A 20,119-nucleotide genomic window follows, 5' to 3' on the forward strand; every position below is an offset into this window, starting at 1 on the left:
GGCCCGGATGGAGCCGGGACAAAGGGGCCGCCGCCCCCCCCCCCCCCCCCCAACCGCACCGGGCGCCTCACGAGCAGCGCCGGGCCAGGCCCGGGTGCACCTTGCACCCCCAGAACCCCAAAAGTCGCATTTTTTGCCCCAGCAGGGGAAGGTGGCACTTCACAGGACCCTGAACAGAGAATGCAGCGATAGAGGAAGGAATTTCGGTGCAATACAAGTGAATACAAAATCAGGTTTTTATTATTACAAAAAATACCCTTTAAAAAAAAAACCAAAAAACAACAAACCACATTTTCTCTTAATACACTGTCTCCCAATACCACGCGGAAAGGCTGCCCTCGCTCTGTAATGAGGTGAGGCAGCCCTGACGGCATCATCCATGATCACTAAGCTGAGTGAAATACTGAGGAGCATGCAGGCATCCAGCCGCCCAGCTCCGCCGGGACACAGCCAGAGGCCCTAAAACCACCAAATCCCACGAATTTCTGGAAGTCAGCACCAAGAAAAGGAGATGAGTCTTTGCCATCACTCTCTTGAGCCTTCAGACTCCTTCAAAGCTCAGGAACATTTCCAAGGAGGACAAAAAACCCATCACCGAAAGATATTTAGAGTCAAACCCCAGTCAACGCTCAGCATCATTCAGACTGTAGCAGTGCACTAGAGGCAGCCAGATCTGGTACCACAGCTTCACCTAAGTGACATTTTTAAAAAAGGAACAGCAAGTTCTCTACTCAATCTTTGGACAAAAAAAAAAAAAAAATTAAAGTCACAGGAGTCCCAATAGGCACTGGTCATGTTGAGACTCACTGCATCAGGATTATCTTTGTCCCCAGCACTAAACATACCAGGCCAAACTAAGGTTTTTTTTGCTGCCGTTTCACCGCCAGCTAACGCTTTCCACAGTTATCTCCACTGGGAGCTACCCCCACAGCCAAGAGTTCTGCTCTCAGAGGGGTTGTTTTACAAAGTACAAAACCATACAAAAACCAGAAACCATTAACACAGACCTAGGTACGACATACATCAACCCCACTACAGCTACTTTAAAAGTCTTATCTTAAAACCCATTTCATTCCCACCACAGACCTCTGCCTGACATCAACAGCTACAAAGCTCCAAGTCCCAAATCTCCACCAGCGATCACAGATCTCCTGGCCGCATCCCTGCAGACACCTTCTCCCCAGTTCTATACAAAGACGGGCTGAACAGGCAGCTGCCACATTAAAACACGCCCCCGCTACACTTCTCTAGCACCACTGAAGAGATTCAGGTGCCCACAGCTCCGCTGTGAAGTGGGTACAAAATCTCCTTGGACATGGGAATGGAAACCAAGGCACTGAGGTGACACAGGTCTAGTAAGGCAACAGCGGTACTCGATAAAACCCAGAGCCAATTTCCAGTCCTGAGCTTTATCTTGCACTCTTTTTCAGGGAATGTGATATTCCTCACAATACTTTGGACTTAAAAAGAACTTATGGTCAGTTTTGGACAAGAAGTTTCACAACATCTCCAGGTAAAATTTAACGGAAAAAAAAAAATGGAGAAGAGGAAATCTGAGCAGCTGCCTCATCACGATTGCTGGCAAACTCCAAATATTGACAATGGAGAACTATATAAACTACATCTTAAAAACTATATATATAGTTTCCTACGAACTACATGATTTAAAATTTCTTTTCTGTCTGACCTCATACTGGAAATAAAAAAAGAAGTCAGACAGAACAGTCTAGAAGCAACTGTGAGGAATATCACAGGGCTGAAGCAGGTCTGTGGCAACCTGGCGGCGTGCACTGCAGGCAGGCAGAACGCTGCTAGCACCGAGCAGTCCCTTGGCAAGTACCGAGCTCAGAGCCCTGAGAACTACGGAGCCTGTTCCTCGTTTGGTCAGAATTCATCCCGTAATCTTGGTGGGTGGTCCATGCCAAAAAATGAAGAGGGTTTTCCATGCACATCACGCTCTCTTTTCACAAAGGCAGTAAACGAAGAGACACAGTTCCCAATAAAATGATCAGACTGGCCGAGAATGTACAAATCAATCTGAGGCACTTCTGGCTGCAAGCTTACAACCTTGATCTGCAGGGAAACAAGGAAAGCAAACGAATCCAGTCATCTGTTATTATAATCCAAATGCCTTGGCATAATATTAGAAATGGGAATATACAACAAAAAGAGTGGGTGGATTCTGTCTTAAGTTGCCCTATAACTCATTTATGAATAGAAAAATGTCAAAACATTTTGGAAAATCACTCCTTTTTCAAGAAGAAATTTACTACCATGTAGGACAATGATCTTTAACCTCTAGGAAGAGTTTTACAGTATAATTTTTATTGCTATGAGCAAAATTTACTCATGCCAATATTTGTCCATGAATAACATATTGCCTGCTGTCCATGGCAGCAGTGGGCCAGAATCCAAGGAAGGTTTTTATTCAAGCGCTCCTGCCAGAATGGGTTTCTGAAAGACTGACCTTTCCTTGGAAGAACTGCTGTATTTCTGTTGTGTAGGGCTCAGAATCAGTAGCGACGTAAATGGATTTAGCTTCTGTTTTCTTCACCCAGAGCTTGAGAGCACGCTTGATCTCTTTGAGGTCTGGCAGGCACATGTCCATGGTAAGAGGGACCGCAGCGCTTCGGTCATAGCCCACGCACTGAGGTGAAGCCATGAAGTGCGGCCCAGCCGTCCCGTCCTTTAACATATTGCAAGCATTTTTCTATCAGAAGAAGAAAAGAGAAAAATATCATGTTTAAATGGCAAACATGAGAAAACACTACCACATCCCTCCACCTCTGCCAGCAGCATTACAGCCTGTTTGAAAGAGGAATCCCAACAGCATTGCTAACACACCCTGAGTTACCAAATGCCAGCAGGGTTCGGGCTGCCACCCCAGAAGCACAGCTCCTCTTTGGGCAGCTTTTTCACCAGTTAACCACCAATCCACAGCAACCACTCGGGCTACAGCAACCAGCCTCACACAGGAACTGTACCCAATCCGAGCCGATCCTCAGATGAATTCCTATGTAGGGCCTGACCAGCAAAGAATGAATATAGGCTTCTCCTTTCTTCACCATTTCATCAGACCACACGATATACTTATGGAGAGGTCGGTGCTCCTCTAAGACTGGAAACTGGGCTGGAGCTCCAGGTAAGGCAAGTACAGGGTGCTCAGACGGTGAAAATCTACAGAAAAAAACACAGCAGACCGAAACATGACATAACCTCACGTGCATCATCTTGCACAAAGACTGCTGTGCGTGAATTTTGTGAAGATTAGAATGGAAACTATGAATACCCTGACATCCACAGAATCTATTGCTCCAAATTTACCCAAGACAAATCCTAAGCATTTTGCCAGTGAACAGAACACGGAAGCAAAACTCAGGTACTGCGTGTTACATCAGACCCAGCAACAAATGAATTAGTACTATTTGACAGACAAAAGATAAGAATCTCATACACCCAGCAATGAGCTACCAAGCAAAGACAGCTTACATTTTCACTCCAGACTAGAGCAATTCCGTCACCCAAATTTACTGATACAACTGAAGTGGGTCTGAAAACACGAGGTAACCAGCAAAATACAGTTCACGATCAGCAACTGAGAAGCAAATTCTTTTTGAAGAATAATTACATATGTAAACAATTCTGTAACTAAACATTACTGGCTCAGAAATCAATCACCTAATACTGCCCACAGGAAGTGCCCTCAGTGAATATTTAATGGAAAAAAGCATTAAGATTTTTAATTATGTTACTAACCACTTCAATCTCTCCCCCCAAAATGCAAAGGCTTTACACAGTGGCTAGCACAACCGTTTTCACAAGTTACTCTAAATGCCTACAGCACCATGCCAGCACTTTTCCATCTTCTCGTTACCTTTGTATCCAATGGTCCTTGTATGCAGAACTGAAGGAAATTCCCTTGAACAGCTCAGACTTATCAAAATTCACTTGGAACTGATCCCAGAAGGGACCAAACGGATTTCCATCCTGCAAAGTAAAGACAAGTGTTCGTTCTGTGTGTACGCAGAGCCTGAAAGGCAGACCTAGCAAGATCCTGGGGTGCAAAGCTGAAGAGCTTTGCTGTTAGAGGAGGACAGCAGGCCAAATACAACTGCCTGTCTGTCACATCTCAGCTCCGCAGGAAGGAGAGAGTGAAATACATTAAAGAAAGTCCACTGAGAACTATATGCAAAGGCTGTTTTAATGAACAAGAATACCACAGCTCTCAAACTTGTATTTAAAAGAGGTTGCTTTAAAACCAGGCGGACAACTGTACCGCAGATGCAAAATGGGCCAAGACCAGCAAGCTTCACTGTTACAGATCTGGTCTCCTCACAGTCACGATCAAGTCTGAAGCGATAAAACCTGCTTACACAAACAATCTTCCTGAACCTCAAGCGATTGCTGACAGAGAAAAGCAGGAAGGCACAGCAGGCCACAACTGTAAGCAGTGAAAGGAATGCCAACGCCATACAGACAGATTTGGGGTGGATAACTCCCACATTTGCAAATCTGCGGTGACCTGAACGAGTCAGTCATTCCCTTTGGAACAGCAGCAGAATCAAACCACGCCCACGAGGATGCAGGAGGAACTCACCTTCATGGGACAAGTGCTTTTGTCAGCACTTCTCTGAGCCGCCGCTTCGAAACAGTAAGCCACTCGCTTGCCAGGAGGCCAGTGAACGGGCGCCAGCTCCTCCATGAAGTCCTCCAAGCTGATAACGCGGTGGTACTGCAGGAGCGGCTCCAGCTTGAAGTGCTCCGTGTAGGGAACGTGCAGCTGGGGACCACAGCGACCGACCGCTCACTCACGGGGCAGCGGCACACAAAGCCCCGGGGCGCGAAGCCTCCCCCCCGCGACCCGCACTTCACCCCACGGGGAAGAGGCCACAGCTCTGCCCGCCGCCCCCTCCCCGCTCCCCGCCCGGCCCCGCGGGGGCTCACGTTGGTGTAGGGCGGGCGGTGGTGGCGGTACTCGATCCACGGCGGCACGGCCAGGGTCCGGTTGAGGGCGCGGGCGAAGGCCAGGGCTCCCAGGAAGTGCTCGGCCTGGTTCCCGAACCGGCCTGCAAAGGAGGCGAGAGCGGGGCTCAGCCGGGAGCTCCCCCGGAGGCTCCCCCGGGGGAGCTCCGCGGCGGGAGGGCCTCACCCATGCAGGGACAGTAGAGCAGGTAACCGGCCGCGTCCCAGGCGGGGGCCGCGCCGCCTCTCGCCGCCATCACCAAAAAAAGGAGGAGGACAAGGACCGGCGGCGCCGCCATGGCAGCTCGGCGGAGGTCAACGAGAGGCGGCCCCATCCCGGCATGCCCCGGGGCCCGCCGGAACGGCCTCTCTAGCAGGAAGCGGCCACCATCGAGGCGGAAGCGGGAGAGCGACGTCACTCCCACAATGCCCCGCACAATGGGGCCGCCGGGGCCTGGGCCGGAGCCGCGCCTGGCGGGGCCCGGGGGAACGGGGTGAGTGCGGGAGGGGGGGAAGGGGGACGGCACCGGAGGAAGGGAGGGTGAGGGGCGGTGTCACGGCGGCCCCCTCCCCTCGGTGGCGGGGTTCCCTCAGGGGAGGGGGGGGGCGTGGGAGGAGGAGGTGGAGGGGGGCGTAGGCCGGGCCCGCCTCTCCCCCTCCCTCCCCTCAGGGCTGCGCCATGGTAACGTGGGGGGGTGGCACGTGTGCTCCCCATGGCACCGGTCCGGCCGCATCCATGGACCCTTCCTCGGGGAGGGGGGACTCCCGTTTCCCTCCCGGTGCAAACGGCGGAGCTGCCGGGGGGGGGCCCTGGGGGCAACTCGGGGTCTTCCCCCGCCCCGGCAGTTCCGCCGCTTGCACCCCGGTTGCAACCAGCACGGTCGCATTCTGCCCTGGGGGCTTTGCAGCCACTTTGGGGCTGAGTGGGTGAAAAAAGCGTGGGTTTAGTAGCATAAATAAATCATCCCGGAGCCATATTGGCGTTTGGGACTTTCCCGGTGGTGCAGGAAAGGGGTTTCGGCTTTTAAAATCCCGCCTGTTGTCATATCAGGGAAGTGGAGCTCGGTCAGATGGGAAGATCATCCTGCAGGGATGGTGTGTCTGGTTACATCCTATGGGAAGGGTGCAGCAGCTTTTCCCTGGGCTTTAAAAGTAAATGCAAACTTTACGCAGAGTTTTTTCCAAAATGTGTAAGTCATCAAGTGGGGGAAACTGATACTGAAGCTGTAAAAACTTACATATCTAGAAACAACTGAAGTCACTCACTGCAAAAAAATAATGGTTTTCATAGGGGAAATCAGGGAATCATAATGACACGTGAGTTGGTGTTTGTGACTGTAGGAAAACTGTAAAGAAGGGTCAATGCAAGATGTGTAAGGAGGTAGGAGAGTGATTTTTACATCCAGAGGTGGCATTGGCAAGGCTGGTACTGAAGTACTGCATCTAGGTCTGGTATCCACTTCCCCCCTCCCCTTGTAATTAAAAAAAAAAAAAAAAAACCAGCATGATAGGGGATGTGGAAAAGTCACAAAAGTGATCTGAGGTCAGGAAGCTGTGCCTTGCAGTCAGGAGTCAGAGCTGGAATTGCTTAGAACACTGTAAGGAAGGTAGGGGGTGATTTTATTAGGCTGTGGGGGGAGCTTTGAAAGACCTGCTCCGAGAGATGTTGCTGTAGCAGTTTGAGGTGGTGTGGTCACCGGGCGTCGTGTAGGAAAGTCAATAAATGCATGAGCGCACTCGTGCTCCAGGACGGTGCCAGGCCTGACACTGCAGCTGGGATCGCTGCGAAAGCTGGGTTTGAGGCACGACACCAGGCTGAGGCCGAGTGCCCACCGTGGATTCTGGCCTCTGCTTTCTGCCACATAGCCGGCATCTTCCGCTTGGGCAAGTTTAAGCTTTAACAACTTAAAATAGCTTAGCAAACCTGAGCGGGGAACTGATCTAGCTGGGGGAGGAAAAATTTAAAAATAAGTTATTTTTCAGCTGAGTAAGTTCCTTCAGCCACACCACCGCGCAGCTGTAAACCAGCCGGGCCAGCACAGTGCAGAAGCGGGTGGTGAGGACTGAGGGGATGCAGGAGTCCCCAGGGCAACTTGTCTGTCCCTGCAGGAAGAAAAGTGACAGTACTAGAACAGCTCCTTAGCAAAGGCACAGCAGGGCTTAGCAGGTAGAAGCCAAAAACCAGCCAAATATGAATCAGACACAAGAGATGCCCTTTAGAAAAGAGAAACCCCAGCTCCACAATCCAGGCAGCCTGCCAGGCCCTGTGTCCCTGTCTCCCGCTGCTGCTGCATACCCACTCCAGCCAGATCAGCACAGCTTTGCTGTCAGTCTGGTCAGAGAACTCATCCAGGCTCCTTTTTAATTTTTCCTGATTATTTTTAACCTGGGCAGTTCACCAATCTGGTTCCCAGCCTAGGTCACAAGGTTTTCCCGCACAGCCAAGGACCAGTACAAAGCTTTCTAAGATAAGCAGGTTTTCCAGCGCTGGTAGAAACGCCATGATGTACAAGCTGATATACAAGCTTCTCTGAACAAGTAGGTGAAATGTTTCCACACAGCGGTGACTGTTTCTCTCTGGTGGCTACAGCGTTATAGTCAACAGGGAGTACATTGGAAATGTTCTTTGGGGAAACGTTAATAAGAAAACCAATTGAGTTTTTAAAAATGTAGATATATAGATCTTGCAGACAGTTTTCTAGTCAAGCGTGAACGATGTTGTTGACTTTCCATTGCTACTGTGTCTCACTCCTACTGGGTGAGAACCTCATCTTGTTTTTCCTTTCTTACTCCACAGCTGTCAGAGTGTCCTAGGACATGAATTTAGACGTAGAAACAGACTCAAATAGATAGAGTCCTTTTTCTTACTAGAGCCTTACAATTTTAAAGGAAAGTCAATGAAATTTTACAATAATTGACTACAGAGATTACCGTATCTTAACTCACTTGTATTTGGGTTTCCGCTCTGAAGGCGATAGATAGTTTATGTGCTTTACTATTAAAGACAGCAAAATTCAAACTCTGTCTTCTTTCAGGTAGCTTTGAAACTGGCACGGATGGCTGAGCTCGTTCAGAGGGAAAGAAGCAACTACCTGGCGAAAGTGGCAGAGACTCCTGGAACGCGTGCACCGCTCTGAAGCAGGAGGTAGATAACACTTAGCTGTTCCGGCACACGTCTCACACAGAGGTGAAATACTCACTGTCTTAGACACCTACAAAGGAAGACTGCTGTGAACCACAGGACTCCTGCCCCCTGAGGGGTAGGAGCAGCCATCACACTGGGTTGTACCAAAGTGGCACCTCAGCAGTTCTAGTCCTTTATTGTTCTGCTCTGAGTAGATTCAGCCCACACAAAACTGAATTCTGTTCTTAATGAACACTTCCAGTCCTCATGGTGACACATTTTCTTGGAGTTGTCCCATTTCCCAGTGTTTTCCAGCCAGAGGGAACCATTCATTGTATTGTGAGCAATGTGTAGTTACGGTTATTGTTATTTCAGCTATTCATAACGTTCAGTGGTGCACTTTCTTAATGGGGGTTGGTTAGTTCCCTCGTAGTTGCACATCCTGCCCACAACTGGCACTTGTGTTGATGTGCAGGCAGGAAGTTCCTCCCTCTGAAGCAATCATGGAGTAAGAAAAAGCTTGAGGGTTTGATGCTATTTTAAGAAGAGTTTCTCAGGCAGCTAAATTCAGTGAAAGAGATCTTCTCTGAGGTTTTTATTTCAGCTAACCGTTTACCAGTTTAGGAGTTAGTAGAACCATATAAAAATGCAGTACTTTACCAAAAACCAAACATCACTCAAGAACATCCTGCTAAAAGAAATTGATGTAGATTTTCATCAACATGAAAGCCAACAGAGCATACAGGACGTTTATTTTGTTGAACAGGAAACAGTTTGAGCTTCCATTATCAATGAATGAGTGTGTAAAAGAAAAAAAATAAAAATAAAATTGCTCGTTACTGCAGAAAATTTGCTAATCCAGAGAGAGAGAATCTGCGCCACAGTAGAAAAGTGAAAATATAATGACTAGTCACACCCAGAAGAGAAGCAGCATCTGTTGCCTTCCTGAAAAAGGTATGATGTTGCTGATAAATTTTCTGTTGACCCATATGTATTAATTCAGATGGATTTGCTAGGAGATGGTCTTACTAGTGTACCAGGTTGGTAGCAGAGTGGATGGAAAAAAAAATAATAAGAGAACCTTAGTTTCTCCGAGAAGCTCTAGAAGGGAATTCGACATAAGCAAAGATCAAGAGTGAATGAGAATAGACTGTGAAGAAACTGAAAAAACAGGATAAGAAGCAATCCACAAAACACACAGGGAAAGGTGAGGTATTTAGAGCTACAGAGACATCCATCTACAATATTTCAGAAGAAAATGCATGTAACAGGTAACACTGGCTCTTAATAGTTTCAAAAATATAATTCAGGAAAAGTTTAACATCATTTTCTTCATGTAGCAGGGGTTAAGGGAGAAAAGAACAAAACACATTCTGGAAATGTGAGTGTCGTGTCTGTGAACACACATCTTTTCATATTTATAATGCTTGTTGAATGCTTACACACGTTTGTGTGTACGGGTAAAAGATGCAGTGTCTTGACACCAACCGTTCTGTGATTTCAGATGAAGGGTTGCTGCTATTAAAGCAGTTTGGTCACAGAGGGTTCCAACAGAAAACTGCACTGGCACACCATCACAGCAAGAAGCCTGCAGGCTCAAGTTCTGCTTGACATGGCCATGTTCTACTAGACCTGCCATGACGGCATTTTTTCCCAGTGTTCCCAACTGGATTCAAGATGCAAAGCAGGAGGAGGAAGAGACTGGCTGGAAATTAGTCCCCAGACCAAGAGGTGAAGAGACCGAAAGTCAGGGAAAATGCCAATGTGAAATATCAGAGACCTCCTTCACTAATGTGGACAAGCTGAGAACTCACACACTTTCTCATACTGAGCAGAGACCGTACAACTGCCCTCAGCTGCACTGTGGCAAAGCCTTTGCTTCTAAGTACAAGCTATATAGGTAGGTAACTGTGGAGTGCCTCTGCCAAACAGCGCTCCCCTACCAGAAGAGAGGGGAAACCCCCTCCATCATGTTTTTGTGCTTGAATTTCTGAGAAGGTGGTGGAGGGGAAATGCCCTTGTTACCTTGCAAAGCAGTTGAGTCCCAGATGTTACCATACTTGGCATCTCTTTAAGCACCTTCCAGAGAACCTCAGATAATACTTTATCCTGAGCTCAAGCTGTTTTCTGTTTTACTAAGGAGGAAATTGAAGCAGAAAGTGAAGTTCACAGATTAAAAACCAAATGAAAAGCAAGAACAGCATTCACATTTCATAAGCCCTACCTCTAACTTTCATCACAGGAATGTTTCTATGGCCGCTATTGTTCTAGGGTGAAGAAGTAGAGTTCCTATTTATGTACTGAAATATAGCAGAGAATAATTAAATGATCTGATCACTAGAAACTTGAAACTAGACGAACGACGGTGTCAGAGAGTGTAAGATACCAGGGTGAAATCAGTCCACAGTGGCTGTCAACAGACATTGCCACAGTCTGATGCCTTCTGATGAAATGAAGCTGTCTCACCAGCAGACAAGCATTTCTTGTCATAAACTACCAAGGTTTTCTTTGTCATTTCCCCCTTTGATAGCCTCAACGGAGGGAACAGGAGCTGAGTAGACAACTGAAGTTTACCTGTGTGGAGGTAATGCATTCTAGGGAGGATGGGCACTGCCAAGACAGACTCCAACTGTTGCTTGAAATGTTGTACTTCTGTGCCTGGAGAGTCCCCGCTGCCCCGGCAGCATCCTTTAGTGGCAGTAAAATGCCATCTGGGATTTTTGTGGCACAAAGCGTAGAACACAAGGGAAAATTTTGAAAAAGTAGGATATGTTCTCTTAGGGGCTGGACGCTAGTCTAAACTTTCCTGCTTTTCTCCCAAAAGGCATATGGCCACGCACTCTGCTCAGAAGCCTCATCAGTGTATGTACTGCGAGAAGATGTTTCACCGGAAAGATCACCTTCGCAACCACCTGCAGACCCATGATCCCAACAAGGAGGCCCTCCACTGTCCTGAGTGTGGCAAGAACTACAACACGAAACTTGGCTTCAGGCGACATCTGGCCATGCACGCAGCTGCCAGCGGTGATCTCAGCTGCAAGGTATGCCTCCAGACGTTTGAAAGTACCCAAGTCCTCCTGGAGCACCTCAAAGCTCATTCTAGGCGGGCTTCTGGTGGAGCGAAGGAAAAGAAGCATCCGTGTGACCACTGTGACAGGCGCTTCTACACCCGGAAAGATGTGCGGAGACACTTGGTAGTGCACACAGGGCGGAAGGACTTCTTGTGCCAGTACTGTGCTCAGAGGTTTGGGCGGAAAGATCATCTGACCAGGCACATGAAGAAAAGCCACTCCCAGGAACTGCTGAAGATTAAGACAGAGCCAGTTGACATGTTGGGTCTCCTCAGCTGCAGCTCATCTGTGTCAGTGAAAGAAGAGCTGAGTCCCGTCCTTTGCATGGCATCCAGAGACATGATAGGTGGTAAGAGCTTCCCTGGCATGTTGCCTGTGGGCATGTACAGCACACATCTCCAAACCATGCCAAGCTCAGGGATGCCCCATTCTTTGGTTCCTAATTCTCTTCCAATGGGAATGAGCTATCCTCTGGAGTCTTCTTCTCCCATCTCCTCCCCACCGCAACCTCCTCCAAAGTATCAGCTTGGATCTACCTCATATTTGCCTGAGAAACTACCCAAAGTAGAGGTGGACAGCTTTTTGTCAGACTTCCCTGGCAGCCTGTCTCTCTCATCTGGTGAGCCTCAGTCCTCTTCGCCTCAGCCGCCCCCCCTGGATGAGGCTTTGCTTTCCAAGAGCCCTGCTAACCTTTCAGAGGCTCTCTGTGCTGCTAACATGGACTTTTCTCATCTTCTTGGCTTCCTCCCCCTAAATCTTCCTCCTTGCAATCCACCTGTATCATCAGGGGGATTGGTCATGGGCTACTCGCAGGGGGAGACGCAGCCACTGCTTACCACTTTGCAACATCAACCTCAAGAATCTCCTGGAGCTGGGGCCTCGCTGAACTTTGGGCCCCTTCATTCATTGCCCCCTGTCTTCACCTCCAGCTTGAGCACAACCACGCTGCCACGTTTCCACCAGGCATTCCAATAAGCTGAAAATAGCACTGGAGAACAGATCTTTCAGTCGCCCTTTTGTGGAGAGCCTTAAAAACGCACAACTCTTACTTCCCTTTGGGGTGTAAAAGCTTTGCAAAGCTGTTTCAGGCAGGAAGTTTCTGATCTCTGGAGGGAGCACTTGTAGACTGGAACAGCAGATATCCGTGTGCAAATCCCAGTCCTGTACAGCGAAAAGATGTCAGCTAGTAGACTGGATATATTTTATCTAATTTTTAATCTGTGAATCAGGAGCCGCGCTTAGCACTGACCTTCCCTGAGATCCTGGAGCTATGTTCCTCTTTGGGAAGGGACTGTCCCTGAGAAGGAGTTGAGACTCTTTCATCTTGGGCTTAACTTTTGAAGAGTCCAGCTTCCATTTCATGTTATCACATTGCAATTCTGGCCAAACAGCCAACACCTCCACACAGAGAAGGAGGAGAAGTCAAGATATCCGCTCTGTATGAAGCCAACGGGGAAGAGGCTGTCCTTCCCCACTACCTCTCATCCTGTCACCGAATACATCTTACTCCACGGAATACAGCTTACTCCACATCAGTGTTAAGCAACAAGACCGTTTACATAGAGAATTCAGAGACGTCACCTCATTCTTCTTTGTGGAGCTGTCAGGTTACACTCATTACAGTGAACATTGTTTACACAACACAAACCTGTTTCCACCATTATAAAAATAGGAGGCACCAGAACACACTGGTTTTATATCTGGTGTAGCTAGAACACTGTTTACACAATGAAGTCAGGTTGCACTGATTTCTCTTCACGTATCATGTTCTTCCCCCATGGGGAAATACACTGCTTTTTGGACCACTTCAGCCTCTGCCGCTGTAGGCAACAGCTTCCCGCGTTTTCTCTCTGGCTATCCACATGTCAAGGGGATGGAGCAGCTCTCACAACTTCGCTTGTTTTTGTTCTGTATGGATAAAGCCCTTTTCTTTTAAATATCTCCCACAAGCAAACAGATCATGCATCTGTTCTGTAAACCAAAGCATGTGAAAAAGCTGGGTTAGGAGCTTGGGTGTCGTACCAGGCAGATGAGAACAGGCTGCAGGCTCCCACTCCATAGGTTCCCTTGAGATGAGGAACAGTATGAGTTTCTAGGGTTTTTTTACCACAGCAGTTCAGTGAGGTCAGTACCCTTTTGGCTTATCCATGAAGCAGTCTCAAGAGGTGTATTTTTACCTCGGTCCTAGGGTGATAACATCCAGGAATCAGGAAGAAAAATTGGTCCCAGCCTCACATACACTCTATCGGTATATTTGAAGCATTTTCCCCAACACTAATAGTTCTAATAAACGCTGAGGGTTTGGGCCTGCAGTCACCCTTTCACGTAGGATTTGATTCCACTGGCCTTTTTGTTCTCTCCTTCTCAAGCCTTGTCCCCTGAAGTTAAAGTCCTGCTTCCCCTGCCCCACCTCTTAAATTCTTCCATGGACTGTCTACCTACTGAGGGCAGAAGGGTTACACTGTGAAGTGGCAGCGAGGCTGCTGATGTCATTTAGCATCTGTATCGTCTCCTGCTCTCATTTTCCTGGGCACTTGTACTGCAGATGGTAACACACAGAGGTCGATCTCACTATAGGTTGGTGCGTGTCTATAGACACAGATCTTCATACCTCAGAATGGAAGAGCCGTTGTAGGCCAATATAAACCAGGAAATCCGTCAATATTGTTCTCCATAAATCTAGAAAATGCAAGATCTACCTCTACTCTGTTATCTCAGCTCCTTCAGCGACACCAGATGCTGTCCTCCCTCATCTTCCCCAAGTACAGCCATTTCAGTCAGTGTGTATTACTTTCTGCTGAGCCATTGATCCCACAGCGTGACATTAGCCGTGCCTCGTTTGTTCATAGGCTTGTCCCCCTTCCATTTTACTCAAGAATTTTATTTTTAATTTAGCTTAGTAATTCTTCCCAGAATGACTGTTTAGTGATCCATTGATTTTCCAAAACATAGATCAGTTGTTTTAGGTTAGCCAGCAATGCTGCAAATAATACTTTTGTATCAAAATGTAATATAAGATTTATTTACCTCAGCAATATCCTGTGGCAATGATCTCCCCGAGTTAAATGCAGTACTTCCTTTTCTCCACTGTAAAATGTTGCCTTTCGAAGTTCAACGAGTGCCTTCTTGTTCTCTAACATAGAAAAGGTAAATAGGGCATTTCAGCTAGTCTTCTGTTTACCGTCATTGAATACCTCAGGCCTGTCTTCTGTCGCTTTTCTCTTTGCAAAGTAAAGAGTTTCACACTGTTATCCGATATGCAAGCCTTATCCCTGTCTTCAGTTGAGAGGATTTTTTTTTTTTTTGACAAATAAATGGTCAGAACTGATCACATACAGCAAGTGAGGATTATCAGATTTATGCAATGCCATCTTCCATTTCAGAACATTCAGCTTTCTTGCTTTTTGCCTGCATTGTACTCTGAACACATGTCATCACTGGAATTCCTTTAGCAGTGGTAGCTAAACTTAGAGCCAGGCATCTTTTTCCTACCAGTAGTCTGTCAAAGAATAAATGGAATTCATTTTGCCATCATTTGCACGTGTGATTTGCTTTCCGCAGCTATTCTAACAAGCAGAATTGCAATAACATTTGTTAACAAAAGGAGAATCTAAACCAGTAAAGGGAGCGTGTTTGGAGATAGCACGCTGGAGCTAATACTGGGTATTTGCACTGGAAAATGGATTTGAAGTTCCTGTTCCACAACAGAGCTTATCACCTGCGAGTATTGTGTCAGCTAGTCTAAAACTAATGAGGCTACTTCCATTTGAAATACTAAGCACGCAATTCACAAAACAAATTATTTCCTGAAGCTAGGCAGCAAACAACTTTTACCTGTTCCTAAGAAAAAACCGAGCATCTAAGATGGGACTTGGGACCCTAAGTTCATTAGGAAGAACGTACCGAGCTGTTAGGAAAATCAGAAGTCAGCTTAGACAAGCTCCTGCTGATGCGACTGTCGGTAAAACACACTGTGAGGAAGATTGCTGCAGCACAGCCTGGAAAACTGTTCTGTGGTTTATCTGCAGGACATTTGTGCACAAGGGAATGGTGGCCATTGTGCTTGTTAGGTGATATAAAGAAAAAAAGTTTGATCCCAGAAAGGGTTTGTTGTTTTGTTTTGGGTGGTTTTTTTTTTTTTTTTTTGAGGTTTTTGGGGGTTTTTGTTTCTAAATCAAGGTTTAGGGATGTTTAAGTCAACATGCTACTATCTCTCCCAAGATCATTATTAAAATAGGGAATGGAAGACTGCAGGGAAGCATGACAAATGAGACACACACTCATAGCATCGGTGTCCGTGAAGACAGAACCAAGCATTACACTTAGATACAGGCATTCCTTGGCTGATCATCAAGGACCACGAGTTAAGGGCTCCAAGTACAGGAGACTGCTGCGAGTCAGCCAGGACAAATACAAATTAAGCCATTTGGGGAGGCAGAAAATGCTTTTGATGGAAGAGAGGAGTTCTTAAAGCAGTATTTTCAAAGAGGCCCAATGAACACAGGTGACAGGAAGCTAGGCTGGACTTTACAGCGAGGTAGGACAGCAGAGAAGCCCTGAGATTTGAGACACTGAGCACCAGCTGTATGAAAGCAAGACAACTCAGAGCATGAACCTGCCAGAACTGATGAAACTTACTCATGGATGTAATAAACACCATGCCAGTAGAAATCTCACACTCTTATCCCACGAACAGCATACAAGGCAGCCACTGAAGATGTTGAGCATTTTAAGTGCTAAATGAAAGTCGTCTTCAGTGGCAGAGCCCTGTGAACCACCCTGTTATATCATTATTCCAGGCACATCTGTATCAGAAAGGTGGCATCAGATTGAGCCTGAGAGGAGCAACTACAGCAAATAATTGGTCAGGAGGGTTAAGTAAAGGAGTATTTTAAAGCATGGCTGACGGGGGGGGGGGGGTTCAGGACCTGTAGGAACCGTGCAGCCAGCTAAGATATAAAATCATAGAGCACAGGTCTGTGAAAGGACAGGACATGAACGTGCCAGCAATTATAAATCAGACCCTAGATTCTCAGAAAGGCAAGGACATAATGTCCCTCTAGAAATAAGAATGATTCCAGCTCGCTCGTTAGAAAATACACAAGACAAGCCATTTCTATGGCAGCAGAGGGTTAACTCACCTAGCCAGTCCTTCCCAGGCTTCGATTTCTAGAGCTGTGTGAAAGTCTGGAGATCTTTTTCCCCATGGGATTACAGCTCGCTCAAAATCCATTTGTATGAAGGAACGTGTTAACTTGCATTTGCTTCCACTGAATTTCACTTGACAGAATATCCACGTACAGCGTTTTGACAGACCCTGTTCAGCTGTCTCACAATAGTGCCTGCTCTTTAGCCTCAGTGTTGAAAAATGTCACTTCAATGGGAATCCCTTTTTTCCCTCCGGTAGATTGATGATTTCAGTACTTTTGTTGGGAGCTCAGCTCTTTGTTCTTTAATTCCTTCCTTGCTGACAGGTGAATAGCAGCTGCTTGGAAGATTTCCTGCAGTTCACTGAAAAATCCCCATTTTCTTTCTCTACCATTGCATCACCTTTGCTATCTGGAAAGAATAATCCTGCAGAGGCATTTTCTACTGCCTGCAATTAAAATTTTTACAAAGAAATCTTCAAAGATGCTCTCCCCATCACCCTACCTTCTTGCTTATCCTCTCTAATCCTAGTTACTCAGGCTCACTGAATTCTCCCTTGGGTGCCTATTTTTAGTTAATTGCTTGCCCAAACCCTGTAGATGATACTCTGCCACCAAAAAGCAAAGTGGATGAATGGCTTGAACAGAACTGCTTCATTAAAACTTTATGGGTTTCCATCTTTATCCAAAATTTGCTTCTTTTTCATAACTTATTTCTTGTATTTTTCCATCTGAAGCTCCAACTACAATCCCACCTGACACCTACCCGTAGAAAGCAGTTTGGTTTTGCCTGGTCTGCTGGACCAGGACTTGGGAAACCCAGACCCTGTTCTCACTTGTATCACCAACCCTGGCACCTCTCACCCTTTCTGTGCCTGTTTCCCTACAATGGGCCACGGCAATACTGACCCTCCCTCCTAAACCAGCGGGAAGCTGCCCGGGGAAACACGCCTTTACTACTGACACAGCTTTCTTGCAGGACCACCATTTCCCACTCCTCCTACCACCCCCACGTTAGTAGACTCCTCTCAGGTTTTGCTGTCCCTGCCGCACAATTCATGTGTGCTCCCATCAGGCTCACCTCCATACTATTCTCCCCACCCTGCGACATACTTGCTTCATTCTGGTGAGTAACTGGGATCCCTTAGGAATCCTTCCACCTGTTTCAGCCGTTCTGTACCTCCAGGTAAGGAGTTTTCTTCCAGAGTGCTTCCTCAGCAGGCTCCTGCGTGATCTGCACCCGCAGCCATCTCCACACCACTACACAGACCACTTGCCACTAAACGCTTTAGGCTGCCACAGAAACAGGTCAAGCAAAAATTGAACCTGTGATCAGAAAATGATACCCAGAAAACAAATCATGTTCTGCTTCTCACAGATCTACACCACAAGATTAGCTTGGCTTTCCTATCAAAAATACTTTTTACTTCTTATGCGCACAGGTAGGCTTGCAGGAAGAGACTGAAGCATCTTCCTCGCTGCATGCTCGTAGTTGAAGCTAGGTCTGCAGTTGTCCTTTCCACCAGTGCCTAAATATCAGCAGGCACAAAGAATGTACATGACATGGAGGTGGCATGTCTGTATCAGGAGATCACAGTGACAAGGAAAGATAAAGGCATTGTGAAAGATGAAGAATAGGGAATTTGGAATCCATTTTTTTTAATTACTATTAAATAGGTCAGCTCTTCAGTTAGGGGAACAATCCTCAACATGAAAGTGTCTTGTTAAAAACAACCATCCCTCATTTTAACAGTCATCTTCACCATCCATCTCACACACTGTGTCTTTCTTTGAAACTGCTATGCAAGTGGATAACCAGCTGTCATGCAGAATGTACCGAGATGATCAGGGGCAGCTCTGTGTGCAGCCTGCAGGATGGGAACAGCTACAGCATCTGTCGCTCGGCACGTGGTCCCTGGCTGGTTTAGCATCCAGGCAAACAGATCACATACCTGCCCCCAGTTGCCCATTTTCCTCTGCAGTTCAGTGTCTTGCACTTGAAGGTAACACGTAAGTTTCTGCTTATGGAACTCACCAGCACACCCCGCTTCAAGATGGGACTGAAAATGGTGCACAAGCCTGCATGTTCAAGCAGAGAGCTGGCAGTGGGAGCCAAGCAGATTCCATAACTCCTGCTAGAAGCCTGTCTTGAGTTTATGACTTCTCCTTGTCCTACTGCGTGCCTCAGCCTTGACTGCTTTGTGGGTTTTCCCCCTGCTCTGGTGGTCCCTAATATCTAGAAACTATTTTTAGAAAGGTTGTTTTGTAACATTTGTACCAGTATTTTCCTTAAACAAGGATATTGAACAAAAATGGAGATGCCTGCCTTCGAGGTGGTCTGACAACCGAGTGGTTGCGAGAGGGAGGGCAGAGGGAGCCTGTGGGGGCCATGAAGAACTCACCCCCGAGAGCGGTCGAGCTCTGAAACTGCTGCTGGAGGAGAAGCTGCTGAGTGGGCTCTGCAGCCAGGAGTCACACCAAGAACCCTCTCCCGGGCAGGGCTGCCCCAGCACGAGCTCTGCCCTCTGTCGCAGGCTGCAGGAGCAGCTGACCAGAGCACAGCGTTCAATCCAGAACCCCCAAACATCCCATTGTAAGGGACAGAGCTCGAGATTTCTCAGTCCTGGGACTGATGGGAGAGATTCGGTGTCTCTCCCTGGGGCTGACATTCATGCTGCCTATTCTTGTGCTGGATCTCGACAGATCTCGTGCCTGACCTCCTTTCCTGCAGCTGCCCAAGCCAGAAGCTTCCCATTGTTAAAGCTCAACTGTTTTTCTAAAAGCAAACATTCTAGCACTTTTACACACAGTGAATGACCTCTTTTAATGGAGTATTTTGGGGGCTGTAAACAAGGTTTTTACATTGTAAAAATATTAAGTGCCATTAGGAAATGTACAGGGAATCACTAAAATTAGCTCTTTCATTGTCTTGCAAAATGAAGTTCAAATTGAAAGCATTTTTTATAATGAAGTTGTTTATTAAAATCATTTTAATTATCTGTCCCAGGTGTCTTCTTGGAGGGGAACGGGGATTTTGGTTTAAGTAAAGACAGAATCATAAGGCAAGTCAAAGACTCAGTTTCCTACACGAACGCACACAGACTTGTTTCTTTCAAGCAAAGAATTAGACCCAAAAAAGGACATGGCACCCTGCTGGGGATGTAGCAACAGCCGATACCATTATCTCCTGCCAAGGAGAAGAATGTTTGTTAGACAGAAAGTTCTGGTCCCTTGGTTTACTAAAATTACCAGCCCGCATGGAAGCATTTCAGATGAGTACAGCCCACTCCCCGCTTCCAGATAACCCCGCCACATTTAGCTGCCCAGGACTGCGCTGTGCACAAGGGCAGAACCAGAACTAAACCTTAAAGCTTCAGCTACAACCCAACCGTCTGTCACCAGCCGCAGCAGCACTTTAAAAGACACGAAAAAGGGCAAAGAGCACCCTGCCCTCTCGGGAGTCTCTTCAGAAGATGGTTTAAAGGCTGACAACCATTTTCAGTGTTCAGGTACAATCTAGTTGTCATTCTTAATGCAGCCACTGGTAACGCGCTGTTTCCTCAGCAGTGCTTTCCTGCAGAGCAGAGAGCTATGACAGGACACGACTACAGCAACACTGCTTCACTAGCCTGCCTAAAAATGAAAAACGAGTTCAGCACAGATTGTCCTGTTGGTGGAGCTGAAGCCTTCCTTTGCCCTTTTCAAGGGGAGAAGAGACTACTCAGATGATTTTTTGAGTTTTAAGGTATCTGCCTGCTCTGGTCTCAGCAGGTGATCAGGGTCACAGACATTCATCAGCCCCCAACACTGGCATC

The 20,119-nt window shown here is 47.0% G+C and overlaps 2 protein-coding genes across 4 annotated transcripts; one reads left to right on the forward strand and one right to left on the reverse strand.

Annotated features, from left to right (window-relative positions):
- Positions 1-273: 273 nt before the first annotated feature.
- POFUT1 (protein O-fucosyltransferase 1) lies at positions 274-5,366 on the reverse strand. The gene is made up of 7 exons (XM_075768756.1): positions 5,150-5,366; positions 4,945-5,066; positions 4,598-4,780; positions 3,875-3,987; positions 2,985-3,177; positions 2,468-2,710; positions 274-2,073 (listed from the first exon to the last, which is right to left on the reverse strand). The coding sequence occupies exons 1-7, from the start codon at positions 5,295-5,297 to the stop codon at positions 1,885-1,887; spliced, it is 1,191 nt and encodes a 396-aa protein (XP_075624871.1). The 5' UTR covers positions 5,298-5,366; the 3' UTR covers positions 274-1,884.
- An 18-nt stretch (positions 5,367-5,384) lies between these two features.
- Positions 5,385-12,280, forward strand: PLAGL2 (PLAG1 like zinc finger 2). Of its 3 annotated transcripts, XR_012838041.1 has the most exons (3): positions 5,385-5,456; positions 7,998-8,107; positions 9,591-9,729. XR_012838041.1 is itself a non-coding variant. In XM_075768755.1 (2 exons), the coding sequence occupies exon 2, from the start codon at positions 10,915-10,917 to the stop codon at positions 12,130-12,132; it is 1,218 nt and encodes a 405-aa protein (XP_075624870.1). In that variant the 5' UTR covers positions 7,998-8,107; positions 10,911-10,914; the 3' UTR covers positions 12,133-12,280. The 3 variants fall into 3 exon arrangements, 2 of the variants coding, with proteins under 2 accessions (XP_075624870.1, XP_010307798.2); XM_075768755.1 differs by lacking the exons at positions 5,385-5,456; positions 9,591-9,729 and adding an exon at positions 10,911-12,280; XM_010309496.2 differs by lacking the exons at positions 5,385-5,456; positions 7,998-8,107 and adding an exon at positions 10,911-12,280 and having other exon boundaries at positions 9,594-9,986.
- The last annotated feature ends 7,839 nt before the right edge of the window (positions 12,281-20,119 follow it).

This window comes from Balearica regulorum, chromosome 16 (genome assembly GCF_011004875.1).
Source record: "Balearica regulorum gibbericeps isolate bBalReg1 chromosome 16, bBalReg1.pri, whole genome shotgun sequence".
Classification (NCBI taxonomy): domain Eukaryota; kingdom Metazoa; phylum Chordata; class Aves; order Gruiformes; family Gruidae; genus Balearica; species Balearica regulorum.

Excerpts from the sequence above, each read along its gene's own strand:
- POFUT1 (XM_075768756.1), bottom strand. The coding sequence starts at position 5,297 with ATGGGGCCGCCTCTCGTTGACCTCCGCCGAGCTGCCATGGCGGCGCCG. Across the intron at positions 3,178-3,874 it reads AAGGACCATTGGATACAAAG|ATTTTCACCGTCTGAGCACC; the intron begins GTAACGAGAAGA and ends TTTTTTCTGTAG. Across the intron at positions 2,074-2,467 it reads AGCAGTTCTTCCAAGGAAAG|ATCAAGGTTGTAAGCTTGCA; the intron begins GTCAGTCTTTCA and ends GTTTCCCTGCAG.
- PLAGL2 (XM_010309496.2), top strand. The coding sequence starts at position 9,724 with ATGACGGCATTTTTTCCCAGTGTTCCCAACTGGATTCAAGATGCAAAG. Across the intron at positions 9,987-10,910 it reads TCTAAGTACAAGCTATATAG|GCATATGGCCACGCACTCTG; the intron begins GTAGGTAACTGT and ends TTCTCCCAAAAG.